The sequence below is a fragment of the Phyllostomus discolor genome, chromosome 3 (genome assembly GCF_004126475.2).
Source record: "Phyllostomus discolor isolate MPI-MPIP mPhyDis1 chromosome 3, mPhyDis1.pri.v3, whole genome shotgun sequence".
In the NCBI taxonomy this organism is placed as follows: Eukaryota; Metazoa; Chordata; class Mammalia; order Chiroptera; family Phyllostomidae; genus Phyllostomus; species Phyllostomus discolor.
In genome coordinates this window covers 173,414,684-173,431,479 of record NC_040905.2, presented here as the reverse complement: position 1 = coordinate 173,431,479, position 16,796 = coordinate 173,414,684, and the positions used below count along the sequence as shown (strand labels likewise).

At 34.2% G+C, this 16,796-nt stretch overlaps 1 protein-coding gene across 1 annotated transcript in view; it reads right to left on the bottom strand.

Moving 5' to 3' along the window:
* Positions 1-16,796, bottom strand: part of VPS13A (vacuolar protein sorting 13 homolog A) — a 217,331-nt gene that overhangs the window by 41,262 nt on the left and 159,273 nt on the right. The window contains exons 56-63 of the mRNA XM_036021769.1: positions 16,499-16,642; positions 16,212-16,292; positions 15,308-15,377; positions 14,157-14,262; positions 3,599-3,712; positions 2,388-2,533; positions 1,073-1,154; positions 92-205 (exon numbers count right to left, since the gene is read on the bottom strand). Of these exons, the coding sequence (XP_035877662.1) occupies positions 16,613-16,642 (30 nt within the window). The 3' untranslated portion in view covers positions 92-205; positions 1,073-1,154; positions 2,388-2,533; ... (3 more) ...; positions 16,212-16,292; positions 16,499-16,612. The remainder of the gene's footprint in view (positions 1-91; positions 206-1,072; positions 1,155-2,387; positions 2,534-3,598; positions 3,713-14,156; positions 14,263-15,307; positions 15,378-16,211; positions 16,293-16,498; positions 16,643-16,796) is intronic.

The window sequence follows — 16,796 nt, the reverse complement described above, 5'->3', positions numbered from 1 at the left end:
ACATCTACCACTTAAGTTAGCGACTGGAATGCAATATTTATTCAAAAGTATTAGTACGATATGGTACACAATGCAAGAATAACTATTTTACCTGGTAAGGTTCATAGAAAAATGCTTCTACACCTTCAGAAAATTCTCTAATTAAGCCAAAGGGATTTCCCAAAACTTCAAGTCCAAGAATGAGTACATACATCTGCTTAATGGCCTAAAAACGAAATATGAATATTAATCAATTTGGATAACCAGACTTAATATCTTTTCTTATAGTCAGTATACACACCCAATTTTTCAGGCTAACCTTCATCATCAATTTCAACACCTAAACCAGATATCTCACCTTATTCATCACTAGTCATCATTTTTAAAAAGAAATTTGGTGTCAGAGTATTAAAAATAATATGAGATATTTACATAGCGATTTGGAATATTCAAAATGCTTTCACTTTTACAACTATGAGTAACAGTTTTTAATACTACCATGATTTTATAGACGGAGAAACACAGAGGTCAAATCATGCCAAGGGCCCCCACAGGGGTTAGATGGCAAAACTGGGATCCAAACCCAGACCTTCTGAGCCATGCTCAGTGATCTGCCCACTGAACGACAGTTGTCTCAGATGTTCTATGTTATGTCAAAATACCAGAGTCTTTCCAAAGGTGGAAAAAATCCACTAAAATAAAATATATAGCAGACTCAACAACTCCACTACATTAAAAATACCCTGCGTTCACCATGTAGTTACTAATAAATAGTTTCCCTTGAACCTATGCTTTAAAATAAGCGTGGTGAATTATGTAATATTTTATTTAAACATTTATGTCTAACTGATCTAACTGATCTAGTTCACACTGATCCAGAAAAGATTTTGGTGTGTGACTAAAAATTAGGACAGAAAACTGACATCGTCATTAGTCGCAATTTCTTTCTACAATTCTGAAAATAAAAAACATGTTTTAAAGTTTTCAAACTGGCTATTAACTTCCTTGCCAAATCTACATTATTTATGTAGAGACACATTGTTTCACTATTTATTTTTTATCACCCTGCCCCTTTGTAAAATCTGAGACAAACCTGTTTGGAATAGTGTCTTACTACTTCAGACTGTAGTTCAGATGTTGTATGAAATTGATAGTTGAGTTCAAAAAATGCAAGTCTGAAAAAAAACATATAACTGTATAAATATGTGTGTGCGTATGTGTGTGGAGAGAGGGAGGGAGGGAGGGAAAGATGGAGAGAGGGAGAGAGAGTTTTTTAATATTAAGGTCTTATTTTCATTAAACCTTTTCTGCAAATCTTTCCTTTCAGTATGTTTTCTCATGCCAATAAGAAAATCTACCTCTTTACATACATCTCTGCACATTCTGGTCAAAGAAAGCTCTAAAAGCCTGGTAAAAGCTATGGCTCTTATCCTCAGAAAATCCACCTGCATATACATATTTTCCATGTAATTTAGAGGATTCAGAGACCCCTTGGATCTCACTAGTGGACCAGAACTTATTTTTGTCAACTCTGCTCTATCATGGCCTGCACAGAAAATGGTTGACAAACTGAGATAAATGGAAGAGATTGCTCAAGAATGGCCAGGGTTCAGTTGCTGCAGGGTAGGGCCTGCCTGCTCAGCCAGTAGCTGAGGAATCAAGATTAGTTTACTTATAATCTATTCCCAGCATATACCCAATCAACTAATCGGGAAGCTCTAGGATAGCAGATAAGATAGCAAGATAACAAATCTCACTTTATTCCAGATGCAATATCTTCAAACCTGTGTTCTTTAATTTGACTGTTTCCTAACTTTATCCAGACTTAAGAGTAACATCTTATTAGACTCACTGATTCTTACCACTCTGTTCAGGAACAGTTGTAGGTGCTACCTGGAAAGGGGATCCTCATGTAAAGTCTCCACTCCAACTCTGAATCTCTTTGGTCAGCTATTCCAATAGCTTCCATTATGACTCATACTAAAATGTCCATTCCTGACTGTAATGTTTAAACCGATCCATTCATTTCTCCTATCATGACATTCATTTTTTCTCTAGTCACATATGCTTCAAGAGTTTTGATTCCATAGGTCTTGAAGCCACATCTTTTAAGCACCACCCCTTTGGGCACACATAGCTTCTTAGGCATTCCCTAGGTTAGAAAGGCCTTAAGTAATGCACAAACATGCATGACCCCATCCCTACTTCTTAAGGAAATTATTTAACAATTCATTTGTTATTTAATAGTTAAGGGATAGCAGGTGTATACTGTCTAAATTATATTCCATTTAAATGCAAATACCATATTGTGCCTAAGATCTACAATGTACTTCATACCTTCTTCACTTATAATTTTTAAGGTAAATATAAAAAGGACTTAAATTCACAGACTTGAATATTAAACATACTTAAAAACTACATCTTGCACATCTGTGAGAGTGGCACCAATACTCTTCAACAAAAGATTTAAAGAACGGATTGCAATAAATCCTACATGTTTTTCTGATTCTTCAACTGCTTCTTTACCCGAACTCAGTGAAACACTTAAATGCAACTAATGAGACAAAGAGATAAATATCAGTATCTTCATAATGACAATATTAACTTTTAATATTCATTTTAAAGTCACTATGCCATTAATAAAATTTCAAAGTTATCAGTACTATGCCACAATTAATATGTGCACAGTTAAAAAAATTTTAAGTCTAATACAGCTCTTTTAAAATTTTAAATATAGTGATGTAAGATGATATATTTAGCTCAATGCAATTCTTTTGATAAACCTAGGAAAATATTAATATTTATATATTTTTAATGACAATAATCTTGGAGTTAAAGTTGTTGAAAATAACTCAAATATCTCCATTAAATGAATGTGTCAACCATTAGAACTAAGTTAGCAGGATGAAGCCAGTTACAAAGCACTTCTATACAGTATGCATATACATACTGCATACACCATATTATAATAATTTTCTTCAAGTATTCTGTAACTCAAAGAAACTCTGTGTTAAGAACTTACATTTAGTTCTATTTAATTGTGATATCTTAAATCAAGACTACTTTATAAATTAAAACTTATACACTATAGTTAATAATAATGTACTGCAGATTTGAAAGCTGCTAAGAGCATAAATCTTAAAAGTTCTCATCACAAGAAAACAGTTTTCATAATATGTATAGTGACAAATGGTAACATATTGGGGTGACCATTTCAGTGTATACAATACCAAATCCTCACATTGCACACCTGAAATGAATATAACGTGCCACCAATAACTCTACTAAAACACAGACTTACACATACAACATACACAAAATTTTAAAAAGTGCTTAGTGTTAAACACCTTAACACTAAGGTAATATATCAATCAAGACATAAACATATGAACACACACTGCAGGTGGCTCCACTATTATTTCCATATGGTGAAAATTATTACAATGTAAGAATAAAAGTTTAAAAGGATTAGTGCTTTGTTATTTATATTTGTAATTGTGAAGTTATAGAATTTATAAACTAAGAACATGATTTAAATACTACGTCCACCCAACAGAGCCCATAAATTTGCTATTACCTAGATTATCGTGGATAACAAAAATAACTTATTTTCCCCTACCTTGATAGGAGATATATGAAAGTACTCATAGAGACTGACTTGTGATGAATCTGCTAATGACACTGTTTTATATTCTTCTTGGAAAACTTCTATATCTTTATGAAAAAGTTCAACCTATAAAGGAACATAAAAAAAATATCTTCATGAAGTATTTAAGCCAAGAGCTCATATACTGCACAACACTCCTCTATAATACCCAGTTTCAACATTATTCATAATTCGAAAGTTGCTGATGCAGGAGAGAAATATTTCTATTGTTAGAAAAATTCTGTCATTCACAAACTAGTAAGTGTATCTCCTACGTTTCCATCTAATCTATTGGGAAGACAGCACACTTTTCCTGATGTGACTATAGATTTACTCTAAAAGGCCACCAACACAATCCTTCACACTTTTTTTTAGGAATATTACTTTTAAAATCTAATGTTCACTTGTGGCTTTTTGCTTAATGCCTTATTTACATGTACAGAGGCCATCAAAATGGGGAAGGCACTTAAAATAATTTCTCACAAAGTGGTTAATTAGTGCTTTCATTCTTGATAATGAGCACTACTTCTCTTCTAAACACTCATATTCACATTTTAACCTATTAACAAAACATCCAAGTGACAGCCTTATTTTTGAAAAGTATATACGAAAACTGACTTCTGGAAGACACTGTGAGGAGCTCTTTACCAGCTTCCCAGTGAAACAGGTGAAATATATTTAAATAAAACTTTTAAGGCTTCTAGTAATGGTCTTAAGGGTATAAGGAAATGAAACATCTATAAAAACTTGGTTAAAAAACTGAGCCTGTAGTATTTGTACAAGAACCAGTCTCTCAATTTCCCATTCCAGCTCAATAAGCTAGAATTCTACTCTAGAATACTACACTCAAGAATGCAGAACTTCCTGGCTGGCATAGCTCAGTGGATTGAGCATGGGCTGCAAACCAAAGTGTCGCAGGTTTGGTTCCCAGCCAGGGCACATGCCTGGGTTGCAGGCCACGGCCCCCAGCAACCGCACATTGATGTTTCTCTCTCTCTCTTTCTCCCTCCCTTCCCTCTCTAAAAATAAATAAAAATAAAATATTTTAAAAAAAAGAATGCAGAACTACCTCTCTGCCCAGGTTCCAATCAGAGGAATTTCTTCCTGGGAAACACAGGATGTCAACATTTCTCATCCTGTCCCTAGCTACCAGATGCTAAGTAATGGGAGAGAGGAGAGCTTCTTTCTTCTGTTCAGCCTCCACTCATGTAGTAAAGGCTCTACTTCAGTGTGACCACCACTAAGAGTATTGAGGTTCTGATCACCCTTGCCCCACCCCAAGCTCCAAAGCTCTGCTCAGAGATTTCACCTAGGAAAGAAATAGAGTTTTAAACAGATAGTTCCTAATCTCTTTGAAAATGACTTCATTTACAACAGTATAAAGAAGTTTAAGCCTAAGAGGGCTCTAGCACAGTGATTTTCAAAAGTTTTCATCTCATGGCACACGTAACCTACTAAAATTCGGTGGCATACCAAAAAATACACTTTTGCCCATCTTAAAAATGTAGGTATAATTTTGATTCATTTACACTGAAACAGCTTTGGTTGTGTTGGCTGTTGTCATTTTTTAAAATTTGACAATCTAAGGGAAAGGACATAGTGCACCCTTGACTAAATAGTCAGGTATTACGTTTTAAAAATTCTTTTGGCACACCAGTGTGCTGCAGTACATTGGTTGAAAATAACTGCTGCTCTAAAAAATGGTGGATGTTCCTCAACATAATAAAGGCCACATATAACAAATCCACAGTCAACATTATAGTCAATGGGTGAAAGCTAAAAGTGTTTCCTTTAAGATAAGGAACAAAACACAAGGATGTCTGCTTTCACCACTCTTATGCAACATAGTACTGGAAGTACTAGTCACAGTTATCAGACAAGAAAAAGAAATAAAAGGCATCCCAATCGGAAAGAAAGAAGGAAAACTGTCATTATTCCCAGATGGCATCATATTGTACATAGAAAACCCTAAAGACTCCACCAAAAACCCCACTAGGGCCCTGGCTGGCATATAGCTCAGTGGATTGAGCACGGGCTGGGAACCAAAGTGTCCCAGGTTCGATTCCCAGCAAGGGTACATTCCTGGGTTGCAGGCCATAACCCCCAGCAACTGCACATTGATGTTTCTCTCTCTCTCTCTCTGTCTCTCTCTCTCTCTTCCTCCCTCCCTTCCCTCTCTAAAAATAAATAAGTAAAATCTTAAAAAAAAAAAACCCCACTAGGTTTAATAAATGAATTTGGCAAAGTAGCACAATACAAAATGAATAGTCAGAATTGGGTGGCATTTTTATACACTTATAATGAATTATCAGAAAAGAGAAATTAGGAAAACAATCCCATTTACTACTACTACAACAGCAACAACAACAAAAATATAAATAAATAAGGTACCCAGGAATAAATTTCACCAAGGAAGTAAAAGTTTGTACTTGAGAAATTATAAGATACTAAAGAAAAACTGAGGAAGATACAAATAAGCGGAAGCATATACTCTGTTCATAGATAGGAAAAAATTAACATCATTAAAATGTCCATATTACCCAAAGCAATCTACAAATTCAATGCACTTCCTATTAAAATACCAATGGCATATTTCACAGATATAGAACAAATATTCCAACAATTTATACGGAACCACAAAAGACCCAAACAGCCTCAGCAATCTTGATACAGAAAAACAAAGTTGGAAGTTTCACACTATCTGATATAAAACAATACTACAATGCTATAGTAATCAAATAAGCATGGTACTGGCAAAAGAAAAGGCATATAGACCAATGGAGCAAAATGAAAAGCACAGAAATAGACCTACACCTTTATGGCCCATTCACCTTTAACACAGGAGGCAAGAATGTACCGTGGAGTAAAACAGTCTCCCTAATAAATGGTGTTGGGAAAATTGGATAGATACATGCAAAAAAAAAAAAAAATGGAAACTAGATCACTAACTTACACCATATACAAGAATAAACTAAAAATGCATTAAAGACTTAAATGTATGCCATGAAACCATAAAACTCCTAGAAGAAAACATAGGCAGTAAAATCTCAGACATTTCTCATAGCAGTATTTTTTCTGATATATCTCCTTGAGCAAGGGGAACAAGGGAAAAAATAAACAAATGGGATTACATCAAACTTAAAAGCTTTTGTATAGCAAAAGAAGCTAGCAACAAAATGCAAAGGGAACCTATTGAATAGGAGAAAATATTTGCCAGTGATACATCTGATAAGGGGTTAATTCCAATATATTTAAAGAACTTATACAACTCAACAAGAAGACACAACTTAATTAAAAAATGGGCAAAGGACCCGAATAGACACTTCTCCAAAGAGGACATACAGATGGCCAATAGACATAAAAAAAAATGCTCAACGTCACTAATTATCAGAGAGATGCAAACTAAGACTACAATGAGATATTACCTCACAACAGTCCTAACAGTTATCACTAACAGATCAACAAACAACAAGTGCTGGCGAGGATGTGGAGAAAAGGGAACCCTTGTGCTACAGCCATTTGGAAAACAGTATGGAATTTCCTCAAAAACTTAAAAATGAAACTATTTTACCCAGCAATTCCACTTCTGGGAATATATCTAAAAAACACCCAAAACATAAAATTTGAAAGAATATATGCAACTCTGTGTTCATTACAGCAGTATTTACAATAGCCAAGATCTGGAAACAGCCCAAGTGCTCTTCAGTAGATGAGTGGATAAAAAAGCTGTGGTACGTGTACACAATGGAACACTACTCAGCTGTTAAAAAAAAAAAAAAAGAGGAAATCTTACCTTTCATGACAGCAAGGACAGACCTGGAGATTATTATGCTAACTGAAATAAGCCAGTCAGAGAAAGATAAATTCCATATGATCTCACTTATATGTGGAATCTAATGAATAAAATAAACTGATGAACCAAATAAAAACAAAGGCATGGTACATGGAATAGATGGACAGCTGTCAGAGGGGAAGAGGTTAGGGGATGGATGAAAGAAGGTGAAGAGATTAAGTGCAAAAAATGTTTGTACATATATATATATATATGCGTGTGTGTGTATCACAGACACAGACAACAGTGTGGTGATAGCCAGAAGGCATGGTAGGTGGTGGGTAGGTAGAGGTGGGCAACATGGGGAAAATGAGGACGGAAAAAGATTTTTCTTGGGGTTGATGGGTGCATGATGCAGTGTACAAATAATGTTTTATTGAGTTGTACAATTGAAGCCTGTTTGGTTTTGCAAACCAATGTCACCCCAATTAATTCAATTGAAAAGAAAAAGAAAAAAAATGGTGGATGTGTGGTAAAAGGCAATTGGGATGAAAATCATTGATTCAATGAAGACACAGGCCCGCCTATAGGCCTGTTAGTTTTCATAGACCACTGGGTGAGGATACAACTAGAGGAGTGCCCCTGGGGTCAGAACAAAGATCAAACACTAATCTTCAGATCAATTCATTATAAACAAAACAAAACAAAACAAAACAAAATTTGATTAAATTAGCATATAGAGTAATTTATACCCTAAGGCACTCTGCAAAGAAGCAATCAGCCAGCAACTGGTGAACAGGAAGTACAGAGTCCCAAACAAGTTGGACCCAGAGAGGACCACACCAAGGCATATCGTAATTAAAATGCCAAAGGCTGAAGATAAAGAGACAATCTTAAAAGTAGCAAGAGAAAAGCAGAGTTACCTACAAAAGAATTCCCATTAGATTGTCAGTTGATTTCTCAAAGGAAACTTTTCAGGCAAGAAGGGACTGGCAAGAAGTATTCAGTAATGTAAAGCAAGGACCTACAACCTCAATTATTCTATTCAGCAAACCTATCATTTAGAATGGAAGGACAGATAAAGTGCTTCCCAGACAAGGTAAAGCTCATTATCATTAAGCCATTATTGCATGAAATGTTAAAGGAACTTATTTAAGAAAAAGAAGAGGATAAAAACTATGAACATTAAAATAGCAACAAATTCACAACTATCAGCAACTGAATCTAAAAAAAAAAACAAATAACCAGAACAGGAAGAGAATCATAGATATGGAGGTCATTTGGAGGGATATCAACTGGGAGGGGGACAGAAGGTAGAGGGAAAAGGTGCAGGGATTAAGGAGCATGACTGGTAGGTACAAAATAGGGGGATGTTAAGAGCAGTATAGGAAATTAAGAAGGCAAAGAACTTATATGCATGACCCATGGAAATGAACTAATGGGGGTGAATGATAGAGGGAAAGGGGGTACCAGGTAGAGGGGGTAACGAGGGAAAAATGGGACAACTGTAATAACATAATCAATAAAATACATTTAAAAATAAAATACATAGGTATTACACTTATGAGAGGTTACTGAATCTCACGAATAATAACTTATTTTAAAACAAACAAAAAATAAAACAACTTGGTGTGGTCATGGAAATAGATGAATAAAGCCATGCCAAAACACTGTTACTCCAGGGTAATTGTGGGCATCCCAAATATTTGCCTCCCTGAAGAGTAATATTGAAGGCTAAACAATGAAGGAAAAGGTAGAGGTGTTGGCAGGGAAATCTTTCAATAAAAAAAATTCATCCAGTCATTGAATGAATAAATAAACTAATAATATGAGTTTTGGGGAGGGAGGCCCATACCCACAGTTGTTACTGTGTATTATCTAAAATGTCCAGTTTCCTACCAAAAATTATGAGATGCAAAGACAGGAAAGTATGTATGACCCACACTGGAAAAAAAGCAGACAACAAAAACTGCCTGTGAGAGTGACCAGGTTGGATTTAAAAGAAAAAGACATCAAAGTAACCATTATAAATATGTTCAAAAAACATACCTATGGTAACAAAGGAAAGTATGATGATAATGTCACATCAAATAAAGAATATCAGTATGGAGAGATAAATTATATAAGAGAACCAAATAGAAATTCTGGGGCTGAAAAGTATAACAAAAATAGAAAATTCACTAGAAGGACTCAACAGTGAATTTGAACTGGTAAAAGATATTAGAATGCTTCATTATATGCTAAATTAAATGCTTTATTTCATTAGTGAACTCGGAGATAAATTGTTACAGATTAAACACTCTGAAAAAAAGAGAAAAATGAATGAAGAAAAACGAACAGCCCTGACTGATGTAGCTCAGTGGACTGACTGTGGGCTGCAAACCAAAGGGTCGCCAGTTTGTTCCCAGTCAGGGCACATGCCTGGGTTGCATGCCAGGTCCCTAGTAGGGGGTGCTTGAGAGGCAACCACACACTGATTTTCTCTCCCTCCCTTTTTCCTTCTTTTCCCTTCTGCCTAAAAGTGAATAAATAAAATCTTTTTTTTTAAGAAAAATGAACAGACTCAGAGAAATGCAGGACATCATTAAGCATACTGACTTATACAATATGGAAGTATCAGAGAAGAGAGAAAAAAGGAGTATAAAATATTTGAATAACAGCTAAAGACTTCCCAAATTTATGAAACAAAACAAAACAAAACACTAAACTAGGGAGCTCATTGAACTCCAAGTGCAATAAATGCAAGCATGTTTACAAACAAATGTTGAAACTCAAAGACAAGGGAAAATGTTACAAATAAGAAAAGTGACTTATTGCATTCAAGGGGACCCCAATAAGATTAATAGTTGGCTTCTTGGAAAAAGCAAGGAGGCAAGAATATAGCAGAATGACATATTCAAAGTGCTCAAAGGGGAAAAAAATACTGTCAACACAGAGAATCCTATACCCAGTGTGGCTACTTTTCAAAATGAAGGGACATAAAGACATTCTCAAACTTTAAAAAACTAAGATAATTTGTTGCTAGTAGGTCTACATTACAAGAAATACTAACAGAAGTTCATTAGGCTGAAAGCAAGTGACCCCAAATGATAATCAGAATCCAAATTAAAAAACAAAAGCAATGGTAAAGATAATGATATAATTATAAAAGATAGTATCAACACATAATCTTTTCCCTTTCTTCTCTTAACTAATTTAAAAAGCAACGGATTAAATAATATATAAGCTGAGCCAAGCTTTTATGAATATGAACACAAAAATCCTCAATAAAATGCTAGCAAACCAAACCTAGCAAAATATTTTTAAAAAACTATACACATGACCGAGTGGGTTTTATCCCATGTATACAAGATTGTTTTAACATGAAATGTAATAAAATATATCAATAGAACGAAAACCAAAACCATGCAATAATTCCAATAGATGCAGAAAAAAGCATGTGACAAATCTGATCATGCTTGGTAAAACTGCTACACGAACTATAAATAGAGGAGAACTCAACCTGAAACAGAGCATCTACAAAAAAAAATCCTCCATTGACATTAAAATTAATGGAGAAAGACTGAAAGCTTTCCTTCTAAGATCAGACACAGGGCAAAAATATCTGGTCTTGGCACTACTAGTCACTGTAGTACTACAGGTTCTAGGCAAGGGACAATTAGGCAAGAAAAACTAAAGGTATCCAGATGAGAAGGGAAGAGGTAAACCTACCTCCATTCTCAGATACAATTTTATATAGAGAAAACCCTAAAGATCCACAAAATAATAATTAGAGCTGATAAATAATTTCAGTGAAGTTGAAGAATACACAATCAATATAAAAAAAACTGTATTTCTTTATACTTCAGTGAACCAAAAGTGAGTAAGAAAACAATTTCATTCACAGTACCTTAAAAAGAAATACTCAGAAGTAAATTTAACAGAAGAAATATAAAACTTACATTCTGAAAACTATAAAATATCATTGAAAGAAAATGAAGATCTACATAAATGGAAAATATCCCATGTTCAAAGACTGAAAGGCTTGATACTGTTAAAATGGCAACACCCCTTAAATTGATCTCTAGAGTTAATGGCACCCTGGTATCATCCCCGACTTCTAAAGAAGTTGATAAGCTGACTCTTAAATTCACATGGGACTGCAAACATCCATAGTAGCCCCAAATCATCTTGAAAAAACAAGGTAGGAGGAGTCACACTTCTCAATTTTAAAACTTACTATAAAACAACAATAATAAAGACAATGTGGTATTAGCATAAGGATGGAGATATAGATCACTGGAATAAAATCATATATCTAATCAACTGATTTTTGATAAAGGTATTAAGATCATTAATGTAGAAATGGTACTGTGACAATTGGATAGCCCAATGCTAAAGACTGATGTATATACCTTTACCTCACACCATATACAAAAATTAAAGACCTAATTCTAACAGCTAAAACTTTAAACCTCTTAGAATATAGAACTAAATTTTCATAACCTTGGATCTGACAAAGGATTCTTAGAAATGGCGGCAAAATATGATCAACGACAAAAAATAGCTTGGGTTTTACGAACATTAAAAACTTTTGTGCTTCAAAAGACATCAAGAAGTAAAATAAAATACAAATAATGATATAAAAATATTTAAAAATCATGTATCTGATTCAAGATTTGTATTCAGAGCATATAAAGAACTTCTACAATTCAATAAAAATAGGACAACCCATTAAATAATAAAGTAGCAAAGTATCTGAATAGACATTTCTCCACAGAAAATATGCAAATAGTTAAATAAGACATCAAAAGGTGCTCAGTGTCATGACTCATCAGGCAAATGCAAATCAAAACCACAATGATATACTACTTCACACCCACAAGGATGGTGAGAATCAAAAGGGCAGATAATAACAAGTGTTGGTAAGGATGTGTTTGCTGAAATCAGACTCCTCACACATTCTGGTGAGAACACAAAATGGTCACTATGGAAAACTGCCTGGCAGTCCTAATGTGATTAAACATAGTTATCATGTTCCTGAAGTTCCATTCCTAGGTACACATCCCAGAGAAATAAAATTGTATGTCCAAATAAAAGCTTGTACACAAATATTCAGAGCAGCATTATTCATAACAGCCCAAATGTAAAAACACCTCAAATGTTCATTAACTGATGAATGGAAAAACAAAATGTGGCATATTCATACAATAAAATATTACTTGGTTAGAAAAAAAATGAAGTACAGATACATGCTACAACATGGATGAACCTTAAAAACATTATGGTAAGTAAAATAATCCTATCAAAGAGACTATATAGTGTATGGTTCCATTAATATGAAATATCTAGAGTAGAAAACCTACAGACAGAAAGTATAGTAGTGGTTCTATGGGGCTAGAATGGTTTCTTTTTGGGGTAATGAAAATGTTCTAGAATTAGATAGTGGGATGGTTGTTTAACTCTGTAAATATACTAAAAACCATTGAATCAAACAGTTTAAATGGGTAAAATGTATGGTATATGAACTATAATAAACCTATCAACAGAAAAAAGTTTATTTGCCCTTATTCTTTTTTTTTATTTTATTTTAATCATTGTTCAAGTACAGTTTTCTGCCTTTACTCCCATTCCAGCCCACCCACCCATCCCTCCCCACTTCCCTCCCATTACCCCCCTCCTAGTTTTTGTCCATGTGTCCTTTAAATTTGTTCCTGTAAACCCTTCCCATTCTCCCCTGAAATTCCCTCTTCTCTCCCCTCTGGTCACCGTCAGCCTGTCCTCTATTTCAGTGTCTTTGACTATATTTTGCTTGTTTCTTGGTTTTGTTGTTTAGGTTCCTGTTAAAGGTGAGATCATATGGTATTTGTCTTTCACTGCCTGGCTTATTTCACTTAGCATAATGCTTTCCAGCTCCATCCATGCTCTTGCAAAGGGTAGGAGCTCCTTCTTTCTTTCTGCTGCATAGAATTCCATTGTGTAAATGTACCATTGTTTTTTGATCCATTCATTTACTGATGGCCACCTAGGTTGCTTCCAGCACCTAGCTATTATAAATTGTGCTGCTATGAACATTGGGGTGCAAAGGTTCTTTTGTATTGGTGTTTCAGGGTTCTTAGGATAGAGTCCCAGCAGTGGAATTGCTGGGTCAAAAGGCAGATCCATTTTTAGTTTTCTGAGGAAGTTCCATACTGTTTTTCATAGTGGTTATTTGCCCTTATTCTTTATCCATGTAGTTTGTCGTATCTTCAGAATTGTTTCTATAAGGGCAGCTAAAAAAGACAACATATCTGACCCACCCTATTATTGTGATTTTATAGCCTTCCCATCTGTCACAAATAAGATACTACTTTTAATTTGCCTTATCCCTTCTTCCATCAAATATCCTGGTCATTCCAAATTTCTAATTATTAATTTAAATGAAAGTAGTCCTGGACCACAAATAGGGAAAAATAGTAATGTGAACATGACTGATTATCCATCCTCTTCTTCCTACTATTGGCTTAAAACTCTCCTTCTGTTTGCTAACTCTAACTTCTGTTTGCAAGACTATTTTAGCTTGTCTTCCTTCTACACAGCTTTGTTTAAAACTATTCTTAACTTGTCTTCTATAATCAGAAAATGTGATTTCTACTTTCTACCAATGTACTTACCATAGCAGCATAATTAAAATTATATTTTAAAATAAAACCATTTAATACTTTTAAGAATTTATAAGGATATTTTTCTTATTCCTCTTTCCCTAGGCCTTCCCATCAGTGTTAATATTGTAAGTCTTACCTCTGTTTTTTCGGTTACTTCGGCTTCTGTCATAAGTTCTGCTAAAGCATAGACAAACCCAAGATCTAACCTGAGATCCATTTCCTGGATCAACACTTTGAAGTACCTATATTATGAATAGAAAACATTAAAGATCATTAATAATTCATTATTAAGAAAACTAGATGAGAAAAATGTAGGAATAAATAATTCTTCTAGAAAGATAACTGTCGTAACAAGATTGCTCATAATAGCAACAAACTGAAACATAAAAATGTTGGCAGGGAGGCCATCTATAAGTAACCTGTAGTAGGCAGTCATTTAACACTGAGTAATTATGACTAAACTCTAGCTACATACAACAAAATAAATAGATTGTAGTAAAAAGTTTAATGCAAAAAGCAAGTCCCAGCAGTATATGTACAGTTTGAATTTTTTAATTAAGGTAAAATTAAGAAGAATAATGTTTAGATATACATATGCAATACGACTATACTTTCAAAAGCAAGAGAATAAAGATAGTGTTTGTCTTGGTGATAGGGCAGGGAAAACAAGAAAAGGGAGTAATACACAGATGAGTCTTTCTGTAAATGTTTTATTTCTTAGACTGGGTGGTGTCTGGATTTGAAAATACTCTCTCCTTGTTTCTAAAAAATATGCAGTAATTACAGAGAGCTTATGAGAAAAAAATAAATACAAAAATAATAAAATGCCCATCATTTTTAAAAGGTTTTTTTTATTTATTTGAGAAGGGGAAGGGAGGGAGGGAGAAAGAGAGAGGGGAGAAACATTAATGGATGACAAAGACATTAATCAATCAGTTGCTGCTCTTACATGCCCAGACTAGGGACTGCACCTGCAACCTAGGCACATGCCCTGGCCAGGAATCAAACCTGCAACCTTTCACTTTGCCTAGCCAACTGAGCCACACAGGTCACAGCAAAATGCCCATAACTTAAAAATGGCTATTTTTAATATCTAAGCATATTTCATTTGGAGCCTTCTAATTCTCCACAATTATAAAATAATTGATTTTTCTATGATAATTATAATTTAATATTTTATACTCAAATCTTTTACTCATCTAAAATTGATTTTTTAGAGTACAATTAACTCACATATTTAAATCAAAACATTAAATACACACTCCAGAAATGGATTAAGACACTTACTTAATGCGCGATATCTGGGAATGCCCTGCAGATCTCATGACAATACAGACGTCTGTAAAAGGCTTTGGTGCTGTAAAGGTCAGTAATATGATCAATCCCAAAATGCTTTAAACAAAAGACAATAAGCATTTTCTTGCAATGTAATGTACATCACAATGACCAACTAAATTATTTACTCAATTATGAGTATCAATTAAATTACTAGTATTTGCATGATTCATTACAATCTTAATTTCAGACTCCAGGATTGTTTTTGTAAATTATCTACATTCACTATAAGGATTACCAATCTTTATATCCATAATTTTAAATTAGAAGCAAGCATTAGAAGCATCAGGGAAACTTTGTGAAAACACAGATTTCAGGATCTTGCCCCAGACTTCTAGATGGAAGGGCTTGGTTGGCATGCACACTGGTCAAAAAGCTTCTGAGCAGATTATGAATATTTAGATAGTTTAGAGTCAGTGGTATGGAGGTGGGGGTGGAAAGCAAAAAGAGGGGAGGGAAGCAGGGTAGTGGGATGGGAAGGGAAAGTGAGGAGAAGAGAACAGAAAGAAAGTGAAGGGGAAGAAGAGGATGGGAAAGAAGAAGCAGTGGACTATCAGTCACTGTCGTGGAAATTATAGGATACTTTCCATGGTGGTCAACGAACAGTCTGAACTTGAGCTTCACAATTTATTCATAGGTCCCAGTGACTTTTAAATCAGAGATTTAAAATTTGTAATTTTGAAAATTAACATTTCTAATAACTTAAATATATATTTCTAGTTAATCTTTTCTTCAGTATTTATTCGGTTTTGTTGAAGTTAGCTGAATAAAATGGTTTCATTTCATATTTTTTATAGTAAAAAAACCCAAATATCTAATAGTACCCTTTTTATGGCACTCCAGAAATATAACAAACCTGAATCCATGGTGACTGACTTGGGAGGTCTAATAGGATAAAATACAAATGGAATATAGCACCATGTATCTGGTTTTGGATCTAAGAAAATTAAAAAAAAAAAAAGGTCAGTATATGCATATGTTAATTACAGAACCTGACTAGAATAGCAAGGTTTAAGAAGTAGAAAGAATCAAAGAATCTAGAACCACACTGAAATGGAAGAGCTGACTAAAATAGACCACGGGAATACATTAGTTTATTGCTCATTCCTTTAGAATATAATTTGCCAATCTTTTCAAACTCACCTGTATTCTATAAATTTGAATTCTAAATGATGACTGATGTGCAGATGTGTTATATTCCACTTTTAATGCTGGCAGATAATTCGCGTATAGCTATTTCATGTGGTTGCAGAATTTTCATGTACTACCATTAGGTGTAAAGACAACCTGAAAGACATTCCATCCCCCCAAACACAGAATTTCTCTTTACTCATAATTCATTAAAATTAGAAATCTGTACCAAAATATTTTAACTATGAAAAAATAACAGGCTAAACATTTGGTTAGGTTCAGATTGAGATCTTTATAGCCCATATCTATA